This window comes from Protopterus annectens, chromosome 2.part0 (genome assembly GCF_019279795.1).
Source record: "Protopterus annectens isolate FY-2018-M chromosome 2.part0, PAN1.0, whole genome shotgun sequence".
Lineage (NCBI taxonomy): Eukaryota > Metazoa > Chordata > Ceratodontiformes > Protopteridae > Protopterus > Protopterus annectens.
The window spans coordinates 633,083,114-633,104,023 of NC_056728.1; the positions used below are offsets into that span (position 1 = coordinate 633,083,114).

Consider the following 20,910-nt stretch of genomic DNA (forward strand, 5'->3'; position numbering starts at 1 on the left):
TTACATAGCTATAGCACTAATACACAGTTATCCCAACAGCCACTTGCATTCAATATGCGGATGACTCCACTTTGATTTGCTCTGCCACCTCCCCTTTAAGTCTGCAGGCTCTATCCCAAAATGTTTTTAATACTATTGAAAATTGGCTCTGTAATCGACATCTCCTATTAAATCCTAACAAAACAAAGCTACTGCTTTTCTCCCCCATACGTAAAGCCTCCACTCCAGCCTTTACTACAAAATCTAACAATGGCACTGACATTGTCCCAGATCTCTGTACCAAACTCTTAGGTGTAACAGTTGATAATAACCTCAAGTTTGATATGCATATTAATCAAACTATTAAAAAAGTTAATAAAAAAACTTGGCTCACTATACAAGATCAAACCTTTCCTCACTCTACTAGCTAGGATGGTAATTGCCCATACACATCTACTTTCCACCCTCCTTTATGCATCCCCTCTCTTCACGAACTTGAGTAAGTCTGACCTTAATAAACTCTCTAGCTGCTTTAATTATATTGCTAGATTTGCCACTGGAGCAGCATGCAGAACACACCACTGCCTGAAACTAAAGAATCTAGGGTGGTTAGAATTGACTGTCCAACTTCAGTACAATCAGCTAACAGTAGCACATAAAATTCTATACCAACCTGAAAACTCATCCGTACTTACAAAAATGATCACCCCTTACAGCAACCTCAAGACACTTCGCTCAGCCAACAAATTACTAGTCCAAACCCTCAAAAGCAACAACTCATCTGGAGACTCTCTATATGCCAACTCTGTTAGCAAAATATGGAACTCACTTCCTGCTGAGCTTACTTCAGAACCCATTCTAACCCAATTAAAAAAAAAATCTAAAACAGTACTTTAAAAGGCAATGGCTATGTCCTTGCTCTAATCCTGACTAACTCTGGCAATATAAACCTGTGCTAAAGAGGTCTTTTGGCCACCCCTACATTACTTTCTAATTGTTACTCTATAACAAATCAGATTTATATGACAGAATAAATTACTTTTATCCTATGTATTGTATCTGTAACAGTGCTTTAACTTGTTTAATGTAACAGTTTTTCTGTATGTATGTATGGAGCTTTTCCCCCTGGGCCTCCACTGAAAATGGATGAGCATCCAGTCGGACTATCTCAGTCAACAAATGTAAAATAAAAAATAAATAAATAAATAAAAATTAAAGTTCATGGAATCAGTTTTGCTTCATTCTTTGATGTTTGCCAAGAGTGCTGCTGTCATTAAAAATTAAAAAGAATGGGTACCAAAATAAGTTTAAAGAAAATCTGTTTGCCGAATCATTATGAAAATGATTCAGGGACAATGGTTAACATAAACACTAATAGTGTTTTTTATGAATAAAATGGACTGCTAATACTCCTATGCAAAGGAAATGTTGCATATTCATATTTGTAAATTTGTAAATGGTCTGTCTAGTTAGACTTTCCCAGTAATCAAATCAAATTCAATTAAATAAATTAATAAAGCTGCTCCCTGAAGTTAAGGGTAGAAAGCTTGATTGCTTCCACCTACCTCCGTTTGCCTACTGTGTGGCTCTGAGCATGATCCCAAATCTCTTTAAAAAGGACACCTGGGTCCAGTGGGCTTACCCAGTTAACAAATGAATAAAAAAAGTTATCAGCAGACCAAAACAGATGTAGAGGCCAGCAGCCCTGCAGTACACTTCATGGCACTGGCAGGGAGGAAGAGTTTGCATAACCCCAAATGACTGATTGTGCCCTACTTTTCAGGTAAATAATGAGCCACATACAGACACTGAGGGAGTGTCTGTATGAGACTAAAACTTCCAGGAGGTAAAGAGGATTGATTGTATCAAATGTCTCAGAGGAATCTATGAACAGTTCAGCTGAATAGAGATACTTGGTGACATCAAGCAGATCTGTGTGCGTGCTATAACCATGTCCAAACCCATGCTGTCTGTCAGATCTGAAGTTATTATTAATGAGCTATCAGAGAAGCAGAATGTGTATCCTTTTACTAACGATTTTGAAAAGAGGGACCGGAAGTCAGTAGAACGGTGACTGCTGGGAGCAGATGTGGTACATCCTTTATGAGGACATACTACAAAGAACTATTTCCTTTTTGTGCACACCTTTCCTTCCTTGAGGTAGCAGTTGATTAGGACTAGTAAACAGCAGGCTATGGACCTGGTTGAAGCTTTCAATCATTTTTTTTTCTTTTTCTTTTAAATTTTAACACCTTTATTGAATTATCATGTAAGACATGGGTAGCCAGACATTTATATAAAAGAAAACAAAGCATATTAGCATATTCCAAACATTGTACATCCCATATACTCTTTTGTATATTTATCATCATAGGTTCATAGGTTCACAGGTAGGTACTAGGCTATTGGCCCTAGGGCCTATATAAACCTAGCCAAGAAGGTAACCTGGTTTTCGCCACCCAAGAAAATTATTTTCCTTTGCCCCTGTCGAGCAGAGCCACAGAAGTGATCCCTGGGGTGAATTTCCTATCTCGCATCCAATCATCAAGATTTTTCTTGAGGAGTGCTAATGAGGAGCTTTGTTTGATATAGATAGGTAGTTTGTTCCAGAGTATGGGAAGTCTCTGGGACAGGAATCTATCCCTCCAGCATGTTCTGTTTATTGTGGTGACAAGGTTTAGGTACCTAGAGAGTGTAGCTTGGAGTGATTGGAATTTCTTTAAGTTGAGCATGTCCAGCAGCTCTGGGTTTGACATAACTTTGTATGTTAGGCAGAGATCGCCTCTGAGTAGGTGATATGCAACAGAGTAAAGCTGGAGTTTTTTGAGACGGTCTCCGTAGGGCATCTGTTTGAGGTCGGTAATCCTCTTTGTGAGGTATTTCTGCAGCCTTTCCAGTTGTTGTAGATGTCTTGTGAGGTACATACCAAAAGGGGCGCTGTATTCTATAATGGGTCTAATGAGTGACGAGTAGAGGGGAACAATGACCTCTTTTTTCCAGGATGAGAAACCTTTTGTGATGAGGTGTGCCACGTAGAAGGATTTCCTGACTACTGTGGCAATGTGATTATCAAAGGAGAGACTACTGTCCACCTGTGTCCCAAGGTCTCTTATCATACTTTCGGTGTTACGTAGACTACTGCCTATGTGGTAGCTCATGGATACAGAGTTTTTACCAAAAGGGATGACAGTGCACTTTTTGGCACTGAGCTTGAGGCCATGGCTTTGACACCAGGCATCTGTCTCAGTGAGACCCTTTTGTAGGATGTCCACATCATTAGGAGTTTCAATTATGGCTCCTAGTTTGCAGTCATCTGCGAATTTCATTAGCCAAAGACCTTCTGTGTTAGCCTGTATTTCAGAGAAGTAGATACCAAACAGGAGAGGACCCGGGACTGAACCCTGTGGTACTTCACTTATCACTGGTCTGAAGGCAGATTTGGAGTCTACTACTTTCACAGTGTGGGTTCTGTCAGTGAGCCAGTTGGCAACCCATCTTGTGATATAGGGATTTATACCTAGTTTAGTGAGTTTATCTATAATTCCAGAGTGGGGGATGGTGTCGAAAGCCTTGGCATGATCTAGATAGGCTGTGTGAACCACCTTACCTTCATCTATGGCTTTGGTGACTGCTTCAAAGAAGTCTACCAGGTTTAGTAGACATGATCTGCCTTTTACAAACCCGAACTGGGTGGGTTCCAGAGTTTGGAGATTACCAATGTCATTATTTATAAGTTCCATGATGATACGTTCCATAGCCTTGCAGACCAGGCTCGTCAGCTAATGTGGCGGTAGTTCCTGGGGTCCATGGTGGCTCCTCCTTTGTGGAGTGGGATAACCATCACTCTCTGCCATTCAGTGGGCACAACATTACATAAATTGATCATTTCCTGCCTACCATTAAACCTAACGCTTCCAACAAAACATTATTCTTCATGTATTGTTCCTTCAATTTCCTTTTTTTTCCTCTACCTTTTTCTAAACTCCTACTTCTAGTTCTTTTATCTGTTGCAGTATTTAGTACTTCAAATACAATTGGTTTAAACTTTGAATTCCATTTTGTAGTATTTTTTTTACAGCCACCAGAATTAAATTTTACAAGGCCCTACTATGTCTAGGCAATTCAGATCATGTGTCCCAGCTCAAAAAAATAATTTCTTTAGTTATACCCATTTGCTCACCCAGTTTTCTGACAGTGTACTCTACAGGGAATTTTTAATGTCAGCCAACTCATTACACTCCCAAAGTGTATGTTCTCAGTTACTTCTTTGTTCCCAATCATACCTCCAACATTTGCTGTCTGCCTGAGGAAATATTCCTTGCAAAAATCCTAAACCCTCTAGACTTCGTTGCATATTTGGGAGCCATACATGCATCCTCCTGTAGACCATAGTGTAAAATGTGTACTATATCTCTAAGAAGCATGCAAGGCTGTACGTGCATGTATATAACCCGCGCACATGCAAAACCCTAGTGCCATTTTGAAGGAGCAACCAGGGAGTGAGCATGCATGATCATTGTTACTAGTTTGTGTATAAGTTACTTAAGTTAAAGTCAATAGCCAACAGTAGTAATGTGTTTTGTATGAAATAAAGCTGTTTAAACAGAAACCATGAAAACTCTTTATTCATGTCCTAGACACGAAAGCGACACTCCTATTCTTTCCTTGTGAATTGCTTATCCGGTCTCTCTTTCAAATCTCTCCTCTGATTCCTGTAGTTATTGTGCAATATTTTATATGCCATACTTGTCTATCCCTTTTTTAACAGCAACTTCTGATCTAGATTCAATTAAAAGTGGACCAGAGTAGAGCTTTCAGTTAGCATTCCCTATCCCTTTCTCTTTGCCTGTACTCAGATAACAGTCCCTAATAGGGAAGGCAGTGTCTAGCCTGCAGTCCTAGTGTATTCTTGGCCTCTTCCCATGGTATTACCTTTCCCTCTCTAAATATTTGCTTCCAATACATTGGCTCCTTTCCCAGTTTTCTCATTCCAGCCCCTTCTTGCCCATTCTCTGTACTAATAATTGCAGTCATTCCTACTGGCAAAATCTCCTTCCTCCATTAAGCTCTCAATAATTCTTGTAAGATCATAGGAGGTTACTAGGCTAATGGCCCTAGGGCCCTTACAAGCCTAGCCAAGTATAACCCATGTTCCCAAGAATGTCAAGGTATTAAGTGGAACTAAGTCAACAACTACTGCCCCTGTCCAAGAGGGACACAGGTGATACACCCTGGGTGAATTTGCGATTTCCCATCCAGTCATCCAGTTTATGCTTAAACAGAGTTAGTAAGGGGCTCTGCTTCACCTGAATTGGAAGTTTGTTCCAGAGGAGAGGTAACCTCTGTGAGACGTATTTGTCTCTCCAGCAAGTCCTGTTGATGTCACATACTAGATTGAATTCCCTAGATCGAGTGCATCTTATACCACTTGATTTACAAATGTGCAGCATTTTCATTAGAGCAGGATCTGAGATTGCTTTATATGCAAGGCAGAGGTCACCTCTGAGTAGTCTGTAAGACAGACAGTATAGTGACAGTAATTTCAGTCTGTCAATGTATGACATATGCTGAAGACTCTGAATTTTCTTTGTAAGAAACCTCTGAGGTCTTTCCAGTTGTTGCAGGTGCCTGGTAAAGTACATACCAAAGGTGCTATTATTGGTCTGATGAGTGAGGAGTACAGGAGAGTTATAACCTCTTTGTTCTAGATACAATGCCCTTACTTATGAGGTGGGTGATGTAGAAAGCCTTTCTTACCACTGTGGAGACGTGGTGATCAAAGGAAAGGTTGCTGTCAACCTGTGTGCCCAAATCTGTCAGCCACTGATTATGTGCTTAGGGTGTTGTTATTAATGTGGTAATCTGTAGGCATGTTGCCTTTGCCAAAGGGGGTGATAATGCATTTTTTGCATTGAGTTTTAGCTCATGACTTTGGCACCAGTTGTTTGTCTGTGTAAATCCCTTTTGTAGGATGTTGACATTGTTTGGGGACTCGATGACTGCACCCATTTTGCAATCATCAGCAAACTTTGTCAGTCATAGGCCTTTTGTTTTAGCTTGCACATCCGCCAAGTAGATTCCAAACAGTAGGGGCCCCAACACAGATCCCTGTGGAACACCACTGGTAATCAGTCTGCTGGTGGAGGTAGATCCACCTGTTTTGACTGTGTACATTCTATTGGTGAGTCAGTTTGCAACCCACCTGACAATATAAGGTTTTATCTCCAGTTTTTTTATTTCTCTATATCTTTTGGGCTTCTAATACGATGACGGGAATGGACCCCATTCCTAAGACAAAGTATGATTAAAGTTCATGAAATTAGTATTGTTTCAATCTTTGCTGTCAGCCAGAAGTGCTCTTCGCAGCACCCGCAATGTGCTCAGTAATGACGCCTTCTGCAATTCGTTACATGTATTGGCAACATATCAAATACAATTGTAGATTCTTTTTATAAGACCCATTGCTCGTACTACTATTGGAACTGTCTAGGTATCTTTCTTCTACTTTGCTCTTGTTTCTGCCTGCAAATCCTGATATTTTATAAATTTGTGTCTGTCTGTATGCAAGACACTGTAGTCACTGGGTGTAGCAATTTCAATGATCAATGCTACTTTTGTCTTCTTTTCATGGACCACTATATCTGGTTTTCTTGCATCTGTCTTTTGAACTGTTGGTAATGGGTGATCTCATGTGATGTAGACTTCATCATTTTCTATGATGCTTTGTGGCTCGTTTCCGGTGTTTTTTAGCTACTTCAATATTATAATGTTTGCACAATCCCCAGCGCAACAGTTTTGCCACATTATTATGCCTTTCAGTTTACAGTCCTTCTGCCATTAGTATATCACAACCAACAACGAGGTGTGTGACAGTTTCCAATTCAGTTTTACAAAGCCTAGATTTCTCCGTTTCTCCCACATGTTCAATGGACTTTATAAACCAGATTGTACGTAGCCCACTGTCTTGAGCTGCCAATATTAAGCTTTCATCTTTCGGTTTGAATTTGCCTCTCCTTAACCATCCTGCATTGGATCCTGATCAACATGAGGTTCTTCCAGAAGTTTTCTATACTTGCAACTATATTTATGCATTTTCCACGTCTTGCCTTCTTATCTGATCCTTCACCTTATATTCTTTCTTTTGTTTTTTGGCACATTCAGTTGCTGCCTTATTTTTATCTACTTCTGGTTTGATTTCCATTCCCGCTTGATGCCGATATGCTTCTGTTAGACTAAGAAGGGAAGTCATCTAAGATTTATTCTCATCATGCTTCAAAACTTTCACTACATTTGGGTCTTGTGAGGTCAGCTGATGTATGCAGTCCCACAATTGCAGATACATATATTCTCTTGCGCCATAGCCAAATTATGGAACTTCCTTCCACCCATAATTACCTCCATACCATCATGCACCCACTTCAAAACTTTACTAAAAGCGCACCTAAAAACATGCTGGCTATGCCCTTGCACCTCCCACTCTTAATATCACCCACCCCATCCAACCACTACCTTTCTTTCCACTCCACTAACTACCTTGATTATAGCAAGCTCAGATGCTCATAAGCCTAGTACTTATTATGCAGCAGGAACTTCATATTGTAACATTTGTTAATGTCTGTTATGTACTTCACAGATAAAGATTCTAGTTGTCTACTGATGTACTATGTTCTTCATCTGTAAATATGTTGTAAGTAATTGCTATGTAAATTGTTAATCGCTATGTAATCCAATGTAACTACTGTCTGTTTGTTTTAACTGTGGAGCTTTTTTCCCCGGGCCTCTGTTGAAAATGGACCTACGTCCAGTCGGACACTCCCAGTCAACAAATATAAATAAATAAATAAATACATGTAATCAATTTCAAGGAGGCCCATACCTCCTTCAAAATGGGGAGTATATAATCTTGGTATGCACTGATTTTTATAAATCATTTGATGAGCATAACACATCCTTCTTGTTTTCCTCTCTAATCTATCCAAAACATTTTGTGGCCAGTCAATCACTCAATGATGCCTGTGTGGGGAATAATGTCAAAGGTCTGGGTAGGCAGTATGCATGGATTTCCCTTCTTCCAGGGCTTTGGTGACTGTCGTAAAGCAGTCCACCAAGTTCAAGAGGCAGGATCTCCCTGTAACTCATTATATCCAAGTGATGCCTCCAGGTGCATCTGCAGTTAACTCCTACTGATGCCTCTAGGCGTCAGATATTGTTTGTTCATATTTGCATCAATAATTTCAAAACCATGCTGTGTACAAGTTTTTAAAATATTTCATCTTAAAGCTTACAAAATGGCAAACTCAACTGCATTGATGTTTGACCTCTGTCTAGTGTAGGTAAATAGATATTAATTGTTGTTTTTATTATGCTAATTTATATAATTTTCACATTTTTCTAAATATCTGAACAACCAAGTAAAACAGATAGATCTCCTTAGCCTGATATGAAATCTCTCAGCTAGATAAATTAAATGTTGGTGATATCATGTGTGCAACTTGAGTGGTTGCTGCAATATTGTAAGTTGTTTACAAAATATTATAAATGTAATAGTTACTGTATTTACTGTGGCTTATAAAATTTGGTTTAAGACCAAGAACCTAAAGAATACTGCCACTGTAAAATAGTTTGTACTGAAGAGTTTGCATTTATATGTCTTTCATAATCCCTGTGGTTCCAGAGATACAAACATTTGTTTGAAATGTGAGGACATACTTTGATTCTGTCAAAAGGCTTAGGCTCCGCCCATTGTAAGCTACAGTGCAAACATCCTGAGTTCCATTTGAGTGAAAGAGTTAAAGACAAACTGGGTCGGGTTGAGCATTTGGAGGTCTCCTTTATCTTTGTTGATAAGGTCCATGATTATTCTTTCCATAGCCTTGCAGATTAGGCTGGTCAGGCTTACGGATATATAGTTCCCAGGATTTGTGGAGGTGCCTCCTTTATGTAATGGGATGACGGTTGCTGTTTTCCATTCAGCAGGTACAAAATCAGTGCTTAGACGGTGGTTATAAAGAGTATCCAGCGGTGCAGCTACTTCCTGTTTTAATCCATTTAGAATGCAGTCTGGGATATTATCAGGTTCCGTAGAGGCTGCATTTTTGGCTTTGGAAAGAGCTTTTAGGTCCTGCTCCTTGGAAATACTAGGTGGAGGGCAGGTGGTAGGGATGCTTTGGGGGATATGTGGCAGGGATGGGCTGGAGAAGTTTTCACTGAACCTGTCAGCTAGAAGGTTGGCTATTTGTGCAGGTTCAGTATATATTGTGCAATTAGCAACCAGTTCTGCACAGATCTGGGTTTTTCCTTTAAGGTTTGTGACATAGCTAAAGAAGGCCTTATGGTTGTCCTTAGTGAAGGTGGCTAATTTGGATTCATAGTTAGCTTTAGAATGTCTTACGAGGTGTCTTATTTACTTGTTTAAGCTGAGGAGGGAATGCTTCCTATTCAGAGACTGTTCCTTCTTGCTCTTGGACAGCAGTTTCTTTCTCTTACTGTATAACCTGTTAATGGTGGATGTCCTGCAGACAGGCTTGTTCTTTCTTGAGTATCTTCTTTTAATCCTATCAGGTATGGCTGGGTCAATATATTTGTATAGATTCATATACAAGGCATTGGTGTAAATCCCAGTATAGGCGTCCATGCCATCAGTGAGGGCAGGGGCTATGACGTTATTAATGCTGTCATGTATTAGGTTGTAATTGGCTTTAGAGAAGTTTTTTAGTCTAGATGCTGCTAGTGGGGGGGGGGGGGGTCACACGTTATTGCTACTTCTAATGAGACTGATTTATGATCAGACCTCACTATGGAGGGCTGCACACATGGGATAGTGCAACGATCACCCATGTTAGCGAGCACCAGGACCAGAATGTTTGGGCCCCTTGTGGGGGTGAGAACCAACTGTTCCAGGGCACTGGAGTTGATGAAGTCCAAGAACCTTTGGACAGTTGTGTTAGTACACCTATAATTTACCCAGTCTATGGATGAGTAGTTAAAGTCACCTAAAACCAGGGTGTTTGGTTGTATTTTGAGCGATTCAAGTAGATCCAAGTATGCATTGTGGGTATCCTAGTTCATGGACCGGGTCCTGTAACTGGCAATAACTTGGAGAGGGGTCTTGCCTACAGTCATCTGGACCTGGATTAGTTCAAAGGAATTATTTTGTTTAACCAATCTAGAGGTGTGTTTATCTTTGATGAATATTCATACTCCGCCTCCTTTAGTTCTTTCACTTTCAGTTTGTGCTCTGAAAGTGTGGAAAGCATTATAACTCAGTATGTCCTGGTTGCTTTCTGCAGCCTTAAACCAAGTCTCTGTGACTGCACAGATGTCAGCATCTTCTAAGGTGAGGGTGCTTCTAGTGAGTGCAGTTTTAGGTTTAAACTCCTAGCGTTTAGCAGCATAACCTTGAGGTTGCTTTTTGAAGATATTTTTACTTTGGGAATGTTGTTGTTGTGACATTACCTAAGAAAGGCACTGTGGGGTAGGCAAGGGACTTAACCAATAACCAAAATCCCAAAGGTGACAGATGAAGACCATCTCTAACAAAGCAGTGTGGTCTGTCTACCATGTCATCCCAGGCTGACAAGTACTGAATCCCCTTAGAATGACACCAGAAACTAAGCCAGTTGTTGAAGTCAGTCATTTTTTTATATTGAGGTACCATCCTAGGTGAAGGTAAAAGGCTGCTCAAGGCTAGGGACATTCCTGCCTGAGACCCATATTCAGAGAGCTCAGTTATGTCTCTCTTAATATAGTCAATGAGGTACATCTCAAGTCATTCACACCAACATGAACTATGATGGAGTCATAACAGTACTTGTAGAGAGACTTGAGTGCATGTGTGATCTAGCAGATCCTGGCACCTGACAGACAGCTGACTGTAAACTTCTCCTTATCCAGCCTGGTGAGTGGGACATCTGTGTGTCTCACTATAGAGTTGCCTATGAACAAAAAAATTGGTTTAAATGTGCTGTGCCTTAGGAGCTTGTTTGTCAAGACACTTGTGCTTGAGGTTTTATGTGTATTGAGTGCTGTAGGTACTGCATTAGGTTTAGCATGTTTGTGTTTTTGAGGTCTCTGGTGTTTAGGTACATTTCTGATGAGTACCTCTGCATATGATGATTTATGTGTTGAGAGAATGTTTTTTGCAGGAGATGTAGTATGTGGACTGACAACCTGTTCAGTGTCACTGCTCTCTGAATGAGAGAGCAAGGATTCCAAATTCTTAGTGTATATGCATCCACCACAAATTGATCTTGAGTGGTTTAAGAGTAGTGGGTTGTCAGCGTACATGAGGCAATTGCTACACTGCCTCAGGATACACATGTCAATCAGGCTGGCAAGAGAAATGGAGGAGAACTGACCGCCCATAATACTAGGTGTAAATTTGCTTACTTTAATGAGGAAGGATGTGGTTTAATTGGGGCCTTAATGCTGCATCTCTACTATTAGGGCTCTCAAGTGGTAGAAGACTATTAGGGATTAGGAGGTTTCAGTAAAAGTGGCAAATGCTGCAGAAAGCCCAGATGAAATGCTCCCCGAGCAGCTAAGTACAATTTAAGGGACTCCTCAGTTGGAGCATGGGCAGCTTCTAAGGGAAAATAAATCTATTTTAGCTTTTGCATCTTTAACTGCCAATAGTTACCTTCACTGCACAGTGCTGCACAAAGTTGCACTGCATTCAGATGCCTCAGATTGCTCAGATGAAGATAGTAGAGTAATGGCTGGTCTCCAAACTCTTTGGAGCTGTGTTAAAACAGGTGCAAACATGTGCAAAAGCGGGGCTTATATAGCAACTTTGAGAACCCCTTTTTTCAAACAAGTTAAGCAATTTTCAAACAAGCTGGCCATTGGAATGCTCAGTACTGAGCCTTATTTCAACAATCTCCAAATCAGATGGGTCTTTTGCTGCAATCTTCTGCCACAAGGGTGCAGGGGTCCCTCTTAATGTAAGATAGCTGGTTTTAGTGCTCAGATAATGTCAAATGGTCTAGATTCAGCCAATTTGAATCTAGTCTCTGCTATAAAATACACAAGTACTAGAAAATACAAAATGCAGTAAAAACAGTCTCAAACAGCAAACAGTTGAAATAGTGAAACAGCAAAACAGTTAAAACAGCTAAAAAACAGTTAAAGGTATGCGGCACTTCAGTAATACATAGTTTAAAAGTGCAGCACAGTGAATACAAATGTTTATTTTTCTGGATATTTCAAAAGGTGCCTTGGCTTTCATTTGGATTCACTCTAGAGATCAGAGAGAGCACACCAGCCCTAGAGCAACTCATGTAAACTGAGCACAGGCCCTTGCAAACTTGCTGCCTAAATACAAGCTAAGTTAAGCAATTTTCAAACAAGCTGGCCAATGGAAATGCTCAGTACTGAGCCTTTTTCCAAAAATCATCAACTCAGATGGATCCTCTGCTGCAGTGTTCTGCCACAAGGGTGCAGGGGGTCCTCTTAATGTAAGATGGGTGGTTTTAGTGCTCAAAGTGTCTAGATTCAGCAACTTTGAATCTAGCCTATGCTGTAACTACACAAGTACTAGAAAATACAAATAGATTGTCACTGAATACTGTCCCACATTTTAGTTTGTAAAGAAGGTCATGCACCATGTGCAGGATAACAGAAATGGTAGAACAAGGCACAGACATTAAGACAGTGAAGTAGGGGTATGTGGACAATCATTAGAGGTAGTGTGCTGGACTGAATCTCTGAAGTGGAATCCAGAGGATGTGGCAATATTAGCTTGCTTAAGTTGAAGAAATGGGGAAGGAGTGGGTATATATCCAGGACTGGGAACTGATCTGTAGTTTATACAACTTTCTAGTCTTTTTTTCACCCTTTTTTGGAACTGCTTCTGATGATCTAGAAAATTATCCTGCTTCTTCTCAAATTGATGAAAAAAACAATACTGGAACAATAGCCTTTAGTGAGATGACAGGGTAGAATCGCTCACCTGACTGAAAATGTTCTCTGTCCTAGAGCACCAGAGGACTGACTGGGAGAATCAGGGATCAGAAGTCTGCATTGTTTAAAGCTCCTTCCCTGGACTTTATCCTGAGATTTCTTTATACCCCCTCAATTGAAAATGTCATCACTTTATGATGACAAAAGTTTGTTCTCATTCTGGGCTGTCTCCTACTCTTGTCTGAGGGCACTTGGACAGAGGCTAGCATCTAGTTATTATGAACCAATATGTGGTGGAGGAAATGTACTTTATAAGGGTTGAGAAGCTCTGAAGTAAGTTGCTGAAGCTTGAAGCACTGCCAGTGTATCTTGTTAGCTGATTGTCTAACTTGAAGTAAAAAAGCCTGTCAGTACCAGACTATACTTGGAAGGGTTTTGAGGTCTCTGGACCCAGTTCGCTGTTCCTGTATTTAATGTTTTTTGTTTTGCCTCCCTCAAATATTAATCTTCCCCCATTCCTTGAGTCAAATTTAAGGTCACCTTCCTCCTGACATAACAGAAAGTCACCACAGGTATAAAATAATTATGCCAGTACCTGATAAAGTGAGTATCCCAGATGACAACAACTCAATGATAGCTTCTGCTTTCCTTGACTATGTACTGAATCTTTGTTTGGACCTTAACACAGAGTAAAATTGCTGTCATGTGGAAGAAGAGGACTGAACTGACATTTTTTTCTTGTTGCTCTTACTTCTGGTGAAAACCTAAACCAGAGTTTGTCTTTCATCCAGCAAACCTATCACCATGCATCATTTCTAAACACCAGTAAGTCAGCTTTATATGCTTTAATCTGCTCCAGCTGATTATACCCAAGTGAATACTTCTTTAAGAGAAGTGGTGCTGTGACACAGCAGACTGTTTACTGATTGAAAGTTGATCCTGTAAATGCTAAAATAGATGCTGATGTCTGGGACCTAGAATTATTTAGTTGATTCAGCAGAGCTCTGTATTTTGGTAATGATTTTGAAAAATCAGTTTGTGCCGTGAGAGTGACCAATATTTGCAATCTCTGCTGATGATCTGAATGATGACAAGACTGGACCTCTAGTTTTAAGCACTGGTCTTCCTTTATCATGATTATATTGCTGTATGATTATCAACCCTTTAAACAGTTGTCAAAATCAGAAGTGTTCAGCTTTGATATTTTTTAGCCAACTCGATGCAAAGGAATGGAACCCCGCTTCCACCTTAAATATCCCCAACTTGACTAGTAGCCCTGATCTGATTAGTAGCCTAGGCAGTGGAAGTGCCAACTGGCAAAGTAATGGGAGTGAGTGGACAACACCATTTTGATAACCCAAGGGGGAGAGAGAAAATATTGCCCATTGTGTGACTGCCACTTGGTGGGCAGCAGCTGGTGTAGTAGCAGAAGCGACCAATGACAAATGTTTCAGACTTCCAAGAAGCACATAAGCAGTGCAGGAGGAGGTTCATTGCATCATGGAAGTATTCAAATAGACATGCCTGGTAACAACACTGTAGGCCTTGCTTTGGTGGAGCACCTTTTGCCACCAATGAGAAAGGAGATAATAAAATGGCTAACCCATGCAGATGGTAACTTACCCACCCATTTCATTCCCTGACTACACTTTATGTATGTGCATGTAGGATGGAGGAGTGAAATAAATGATGGGTTGACAAGGGGAATTGAGAGCTGAGCAGTATAAAAGGCAGAAGAATGTTATAGTAAAATCATGTATTTATAGATCATTATGAATCCCAATATATGTTAAGTGCCTGCTTATGTACTTCTTTTTATATATGCACCTTTTCCAGTTTGCAAAAATAACTGCTATCAGCACAATTATTAATTTACTTTCAGCTATCATATTAGTAATACCAAACTAGCATAAAAGCCAAGCAATGTATAGCTTCAACTCCCTTTAGACTGGGCACTCAAAGTTCTCTGAAATTTGTTTTGGTCTATAATCCATTAGTAGTCTTGAGTGTGTGTGTGTGTGTGTGTGTGTGTGTGTGTGTGTGTGTGTGTGTGTGTGTGTGTGTGTGTGTGTGTGTGTGTGTGTGTGTGTGATATATGTTTATTTTAATTATCTATTTGAATGTTAAAACTTTCTGTGTGTCTAGCTTTACAGTGCAGCAAATAATGTTTTGTTTGTTTTAGCTTTTAGATAGTAATGTTCTGAAGGCTCTGCTGTGTGCATACTACTTTTCAGTGGGATGCATTTATGTTTCATCACAGCACTGGTTATATGGTACCTTTCATACATGATCTAGAGTGGAGTTTATAATCTGTGCCATTTTTGTGTTACTGGAAATGTATCTTCAGCTTGTTTTCAAATTTTGAGTATATCTTGGAGAATGTTTCTGACTATTGTGGATGGTGTTGGCTGATGATACTATACAGTTACTGCTAAACTTAATTTGAGCTGCAGAGTTTCAACATTTTTCTGGGTCTGTTGTCCTGCTGACTTCAGATATAGTGAACAGAGGCCAGGGTTTTGGCCATTCGGCTGGATTTTACTTTGGATCTTCACTAGTATTCATTCATCTTGTAATTCATCCATGGTTTTATTACTCGGGGGGGTTGGAGTAGGATAATTTCTCATAAAAAAAGGATATATGACTGTTCATGAAGAACTTCTTATTTTGGAATACCTTTATGACAGTTTTTAATTCCCACTATCCTGTTTGTACCTTGCAACCGTGTGGACAGTGTTAAAGTCTAGTACTGAAGTGGGCTATGGGCCAGATGTTCAGACTCTGATTACACTTCTGTTCCTTGAGTTCTTGATGATTTTTTTTACCAGAGGTTGCTTTTCTTGGACAGCTTTGATGTTTTATTACCCTGGATTTGCTTACTGCTTATTTATAACTATCTTCTGTTTATCCTGTCTGTCATCTTTGTATCCATGTCACTAGCTGCTGATGGATGCTTTAGTTCTGTTGTGTTCCCTTTTATAGAAGCTGTCCTGTCCAAGGTGTATTACTGGAGTGGGAAGTTAGGGATTACTATAGGAGTTTTCAGCATAACCTTTTTGTCTTTGTATGTGGACCTTGGATATCAGGGGTTGTGTGTTCTTTTATTCCTAAGGCTGATTTATGGTTAAGTCAGGACTGTGCTTTGTTGTTCTGAGAATCTTATTTGGGAAAGGTGCAAATACAAAGGAAAGTAAACAAGAAGTGCTATGTTAATTCACATAAATCAGTTTTTGATGGGTCAGGATATTGTCTTCTACTCAGTTGTCTATTTTGGTTTTCTAGTGGTCTGCAGACTGTTCATGAATAACTTAATTTCTTAGACGGCGTGCTAGATTTTTGATTCTAGCCCTTTTACTGACATTCCCTGTCTTTGGATGCTGAGACACTGCTCTTATTGGAGTTCAGTGTTTATATTTTTTGTGACTACCATCTAATTGGGTTATTTACAATCTGGTTATAGTTGTTTTAATGTTGTATGCTGTTTTATGCTTATATATTTTATGTAAAAATCAGTACTTGATCATCTGCCTCTGCTGGGGTTAAGTATTCTCTTTACTGTCACTTGCAGCGAGCTTCTCCTACTCAAGGTACCTTCTCCTCTTAGCCCTTCTTCCTTTTGGCAACTTACTTATTGATTCCCATGTCTCCTTAGAGTGCAGAAGATTTGAAATTGTGAAACATGAGGATGGTGTCAAAATGGATATCTTTCTTGCTGTCTTGACTTGAGTTGCCATTTCTCAACTAGGGAACTATGGTTACTCAGTTACACCTGAAGATGAAATACACAAGGATCAGGTCTGATTCTGCCTTGCAGCAATATCTTAGGTGGTAGATTGTCATCATTGACCAGTAAGTAGGACCTCTCCCCAGTAACATTTTTTCAGGCTTTGTGTAATGCCAGGTCAATCAAGAACAAAATAGACATTACATCCAGTTTGTTCCATGTGGCTGACCTTGTGTTTGTTACTGAAACTCGGTTGGATGGTTGCCTTGTGTTCTGGGCATTTGTTCCTCCAATTTATCATATCATTTATAGCATGAGAGGGGAGGGGTGGACATTTATTACTGTCTATGCTTGGAATTGTCAAAGATTAATGCTGGTATGTATCACCTTTGATCATGCCCTCTGGGAAGGAGTGGCTTACAGACTCCTTCTTATGTACTGCTCACTAGAGTATCCTGGAATTTTCTGCAGATGTTCGTTAACCTCCTCAACGATCTAATTCAGAAATTCCCTTGTTGATTAATCTTAGGATATTTTAATACTTAGGCTGATGATGAATCTTCCAAATATGCTAAGGAGTTACTCAGTTTAATAGCTAGCTTCAGTTTCAGTCAGGTTGTTTCCACTGAAACAGTGGTTGGGGGATGGCATGATGGTTCAGGTGTTTACCTCACAGACAAGAGGTACAGGATTTAATTCTCACCAAGGGAATTGACTAGGCTTAAAATTGCCCAAAACGGCAGCTAGCCTAGAACTTACTTGTGAACCTATGAACCTATAATGTTGAACACAATTTGAACTTCTAGTTTGAGACAAGGCATTTGGTGGTGGAAACTATGCATTGATCAGACCATTATCTTCTTCATTTCAGTCTTGGCCATCCTCACTCGTACTCCTGTAGCTTTCATAGTATGAAGTGGATCAGATTTAAGGACTTTCAGTTTGTTAGTGACAAACTGTTTGTCCATTTCTTGTCCATTCCCTTGAAGGGGTAGTATAAATGCAGTGGTGATGGCTTATAATAATGCCATCAGCTGTGCTGTGGACTTCATTGCCCTGGCTAGTATATACCCTAAAACTGTTGTTCACAATGAACCATAGTTTGATCATGAGTTGAGGTCATTATGCAAGTTTGGATAGAGGTTGAAATATCATTGGGGTCAGATATACCTTTTGGAGGACAAACTTGCTTTGAATAAACATTATGATGTGCATAAAATGAAGATCTTGAAGTAAAAGTCCATCTGCTCAACAGGTTGTGCAACTAAGCCCATCTGCCTTCCCAGAGAATTGTTTTCCACAGAGTAGTGTTACAAAGTGGCACAATTTTTTGCAGACAAGATTTCTAAGATGAAAAACGTGTTTCTTTGGGCTATGTCTGTGAGGTAAAGACCTTAACCATTATGCCAATCTCACCCTCCATGGGGCTTGAGGGGAGGGTACCTTTGGGTCTGGATGATATGAATCTCAGCTGGATGACATTGATTATGTTGATAGGCTCATGGCTGTCATTTCACTTTGTACCATGACAGCTAATACATATTTATTAATAAATGTTGAGGATAGCTAGGTACTGGTCATTGAACAGCTTCATATCACAAAAGAGCTCATACATTCACACTTCTCCTTGAAATTATAGTCAAGAGTTCTTTCATTATAATACAGTCAGTAACTGCTGATTGAGAATTTAAAAGTTTAGTGTGCAGTCCTGTGTTTGAAATGTCATGGTCCAGTCATCAGTTGCTTTCAAGAATATACTCATTCACTGAACTACTGAAACTAATATCTCTTACCTGTCTCTGACACATGGATGGGGCTGGTGAGGAGACTGAGGTATCCTGAGGCAGCATCACACCTCTAATGAGAAGTGTATTTGTTCCTAAGTTGCCAACCCTTGTGCACACCCATGTGTCCCATGGCAGGATGTACAGTAAGCATCCAAATATTGTTCAGTATATGCATACCCTGTAACATGGTTCCTTTACTAACTGTAGTGTATGACAGTTGGTAACAAAATAGGATTGCAGCCTAAAACAGGATATATCTTATATCTTATTGAGCAGCTTAAGAATTATTCATATGCTTGGTTTGCGCTGGCACAGAAACATTTTTTACTGTAACAAGTATTTGTGTGCTATGATATTTAAAATGTAACCACTAGGAAAAGCAGTACAAAGCCCAGCAATATCTCTAATATAGTATGGAGGAACATTGTCCTGCTAATAGGAGATGTTGCTGACTAGATTATGTACCAAGTTTCTAGGATATGCTGTTTTTTTCTTTCTTTTTTTTTCTTTTTTGCTATAGGACTAAATTAAGAACTGTCACTTTCCATGGCTTATCATTCAGCACTGTCTGATTCTATCCTCCCCTTATTTTGTTGATTGGTGTTGCAGGCACTGGCTGACATGCTGAAAGTTAATACAACACTGAAGAGCTTGAATGTGGAATCGAATTTTATTTCTGGAGCTGGGATACTAGCCATAGTAGATGCACTGCAGTACAATACCTCACTTATAGAACTGAAAATTGACAATCAGGTAATGGACACGAGTGTCTTGTAAATACAAATACATGTGTTGTGTAATTCATAGAGGGATGGAATACCTTAGTAAACACTGCTACAGCTTCACTACTGCAACTAGATAACTGGTTAATCATTTATAGTTAATATTAGTAAATACTTTCTTACGTCAAAATACCTCACTGGTTGAATATAAACAAGATGAACATCAAAGAGACAGTATTAAAGCAAAGTAACACATTAATAAAGCAAGTAATCATTCATTGTAGATTTCATGTTACCTGCAATTTCACTAGAAACATTGTTTTGATGAGAAGGTGATTAGCAGACAGTGAGATGCATGTCATGGCAAGATCAGTGACTAGTCTTTTAAAGTTTTATTATATCATGACAAACCCATCAGCAAGTGTGGTATGCTATTCTGGAAAGTTAGGCTGTTGTCCTACCTCTCTGACACGAAATTAATAAACCTTTCGCTTTGATGTCACTGTAACAGAAGAGTTGCCCTCTAAACCCTTTTCATATGTGTTTATATACTGAGCAATGATACAATGTATAACCTATGCAGATTTCACCTTTTCAAGGCGCCGGTGAATGTTGAGGTTGCTAGTGTCTTTTGTCAAAACTAACCAGGAAGGCATACTAGGATCACATGCCCTGCACTGTTGTCAGCCATGAACTTGAAGACATATCACATTCAGTGGTATGTAGTAATGTCTGCATTGTGTACAAATTCTCCATGCTTATTTGTGCTGAAAAGTGCAAATACATATATGCATTTTAGACTTTAAATTAGGCAGTATTAACTGATAGAAACAAATGATGTTATGTGATCCTATCTCGCCTACATTCAATACTGATGGGCTCTATGCTATAGAGCGAGGCCTCTTATTGGCTGAGCTATTTCTTATCCCAGGATGCACCACCACTAATCCCCCAGATCTCATTTGCCGCTTACAAGCTAGGACGTGGTCTCAAACTTGGCTGGGCTAAGTACTGTTTATTCAGACTTTTCCTGTCAGAAAATTTGTTAATTTGAACCCAAAAGCTGTTTTAACAGCTATCGTTGTTGTACAAGTGTATTTGAAAAATTTTTGTTGAGAGATTTGTGTTTTTTTCGTTAAGGGAAGGTTTTCCCGTTTAAGTTAGAGGGGCCTTCCCCTATTACTATCTAGCGTTTTGTGTTTAGTGGTCAAGTACCTGCTTAAGTTAGAGGCCCTCATTTTATGTGTTTGTGCTACTAGTTCGTGAACTGGTTTTTGTGTAAAAAAAACAAAAAAAAAAAAAACTTAAAACTTTCTTAGTTTCTCTTTCACTGTAATTAATCTTGTTTCTCAAGGCTGGGGTTTCCCCCCCTCCTGGAGGTCCTTCTGAAGCTTCTTCGGAGGAACCCCCCAGGAAAAGATCCTGATGAGTCTCTTACATCAGACACTGATCTCGATGATGCAGAGGGGTCCCCTAAGTCGTCCTCAGATGATGTCTCCTTTGCAGACATCCTAGAAGCCCTTAAACAACGAGGTGGCTGGCAATCCAAACCCCCTTCTGCTGATGAGTCGGTGTTCCTTAAGGCCTTGGCTCAGCCCTCCACCTCCTGCTCTTGGACTTGATCTGTCGAAGGGCATCAGACTGTGCCTGTTCTAATAAGTTCCTCTCAGCACCCCCGGAAAAAGAGTTCCTGACTAAAGGTGTGGCTGTAGATGCTTTGGTGGTGGCATCTGCTACCCAGCAAGATGTAGCAGAGGCTTCGACGTCCGTCCATCCTCCTAATAAGGAGTCTAGGAGC

General features: G+C 39.8%; 1 protein-coding gene across 3 annotated transcripts in view; it reads left to right on the forward strand.

Moving 5' to 3' along the window:
• The window catches only part of TMOD1 (tropomodulin 1), a 971,337-nt gene that overhangs the window by 869,537 nt on the left and 80,890 nt on the right, over nucleotides 1-20,910 (forward strand). For all 3 annotated transcript variants that reach the window (XM_044060997.1, XM_044060995.1, XM_044060998.1), the window contains one exon: nucleotides 19,000-19,143. In XM_044060997.1, coding sequence (XP_043916932.1) covers nucleotides 19,000-19,143 — 144 coding nt within the window. The remainder of the gene's footprint in view (nucleotides 1-18,999; nucleotides 19,144-20,910) is intronic.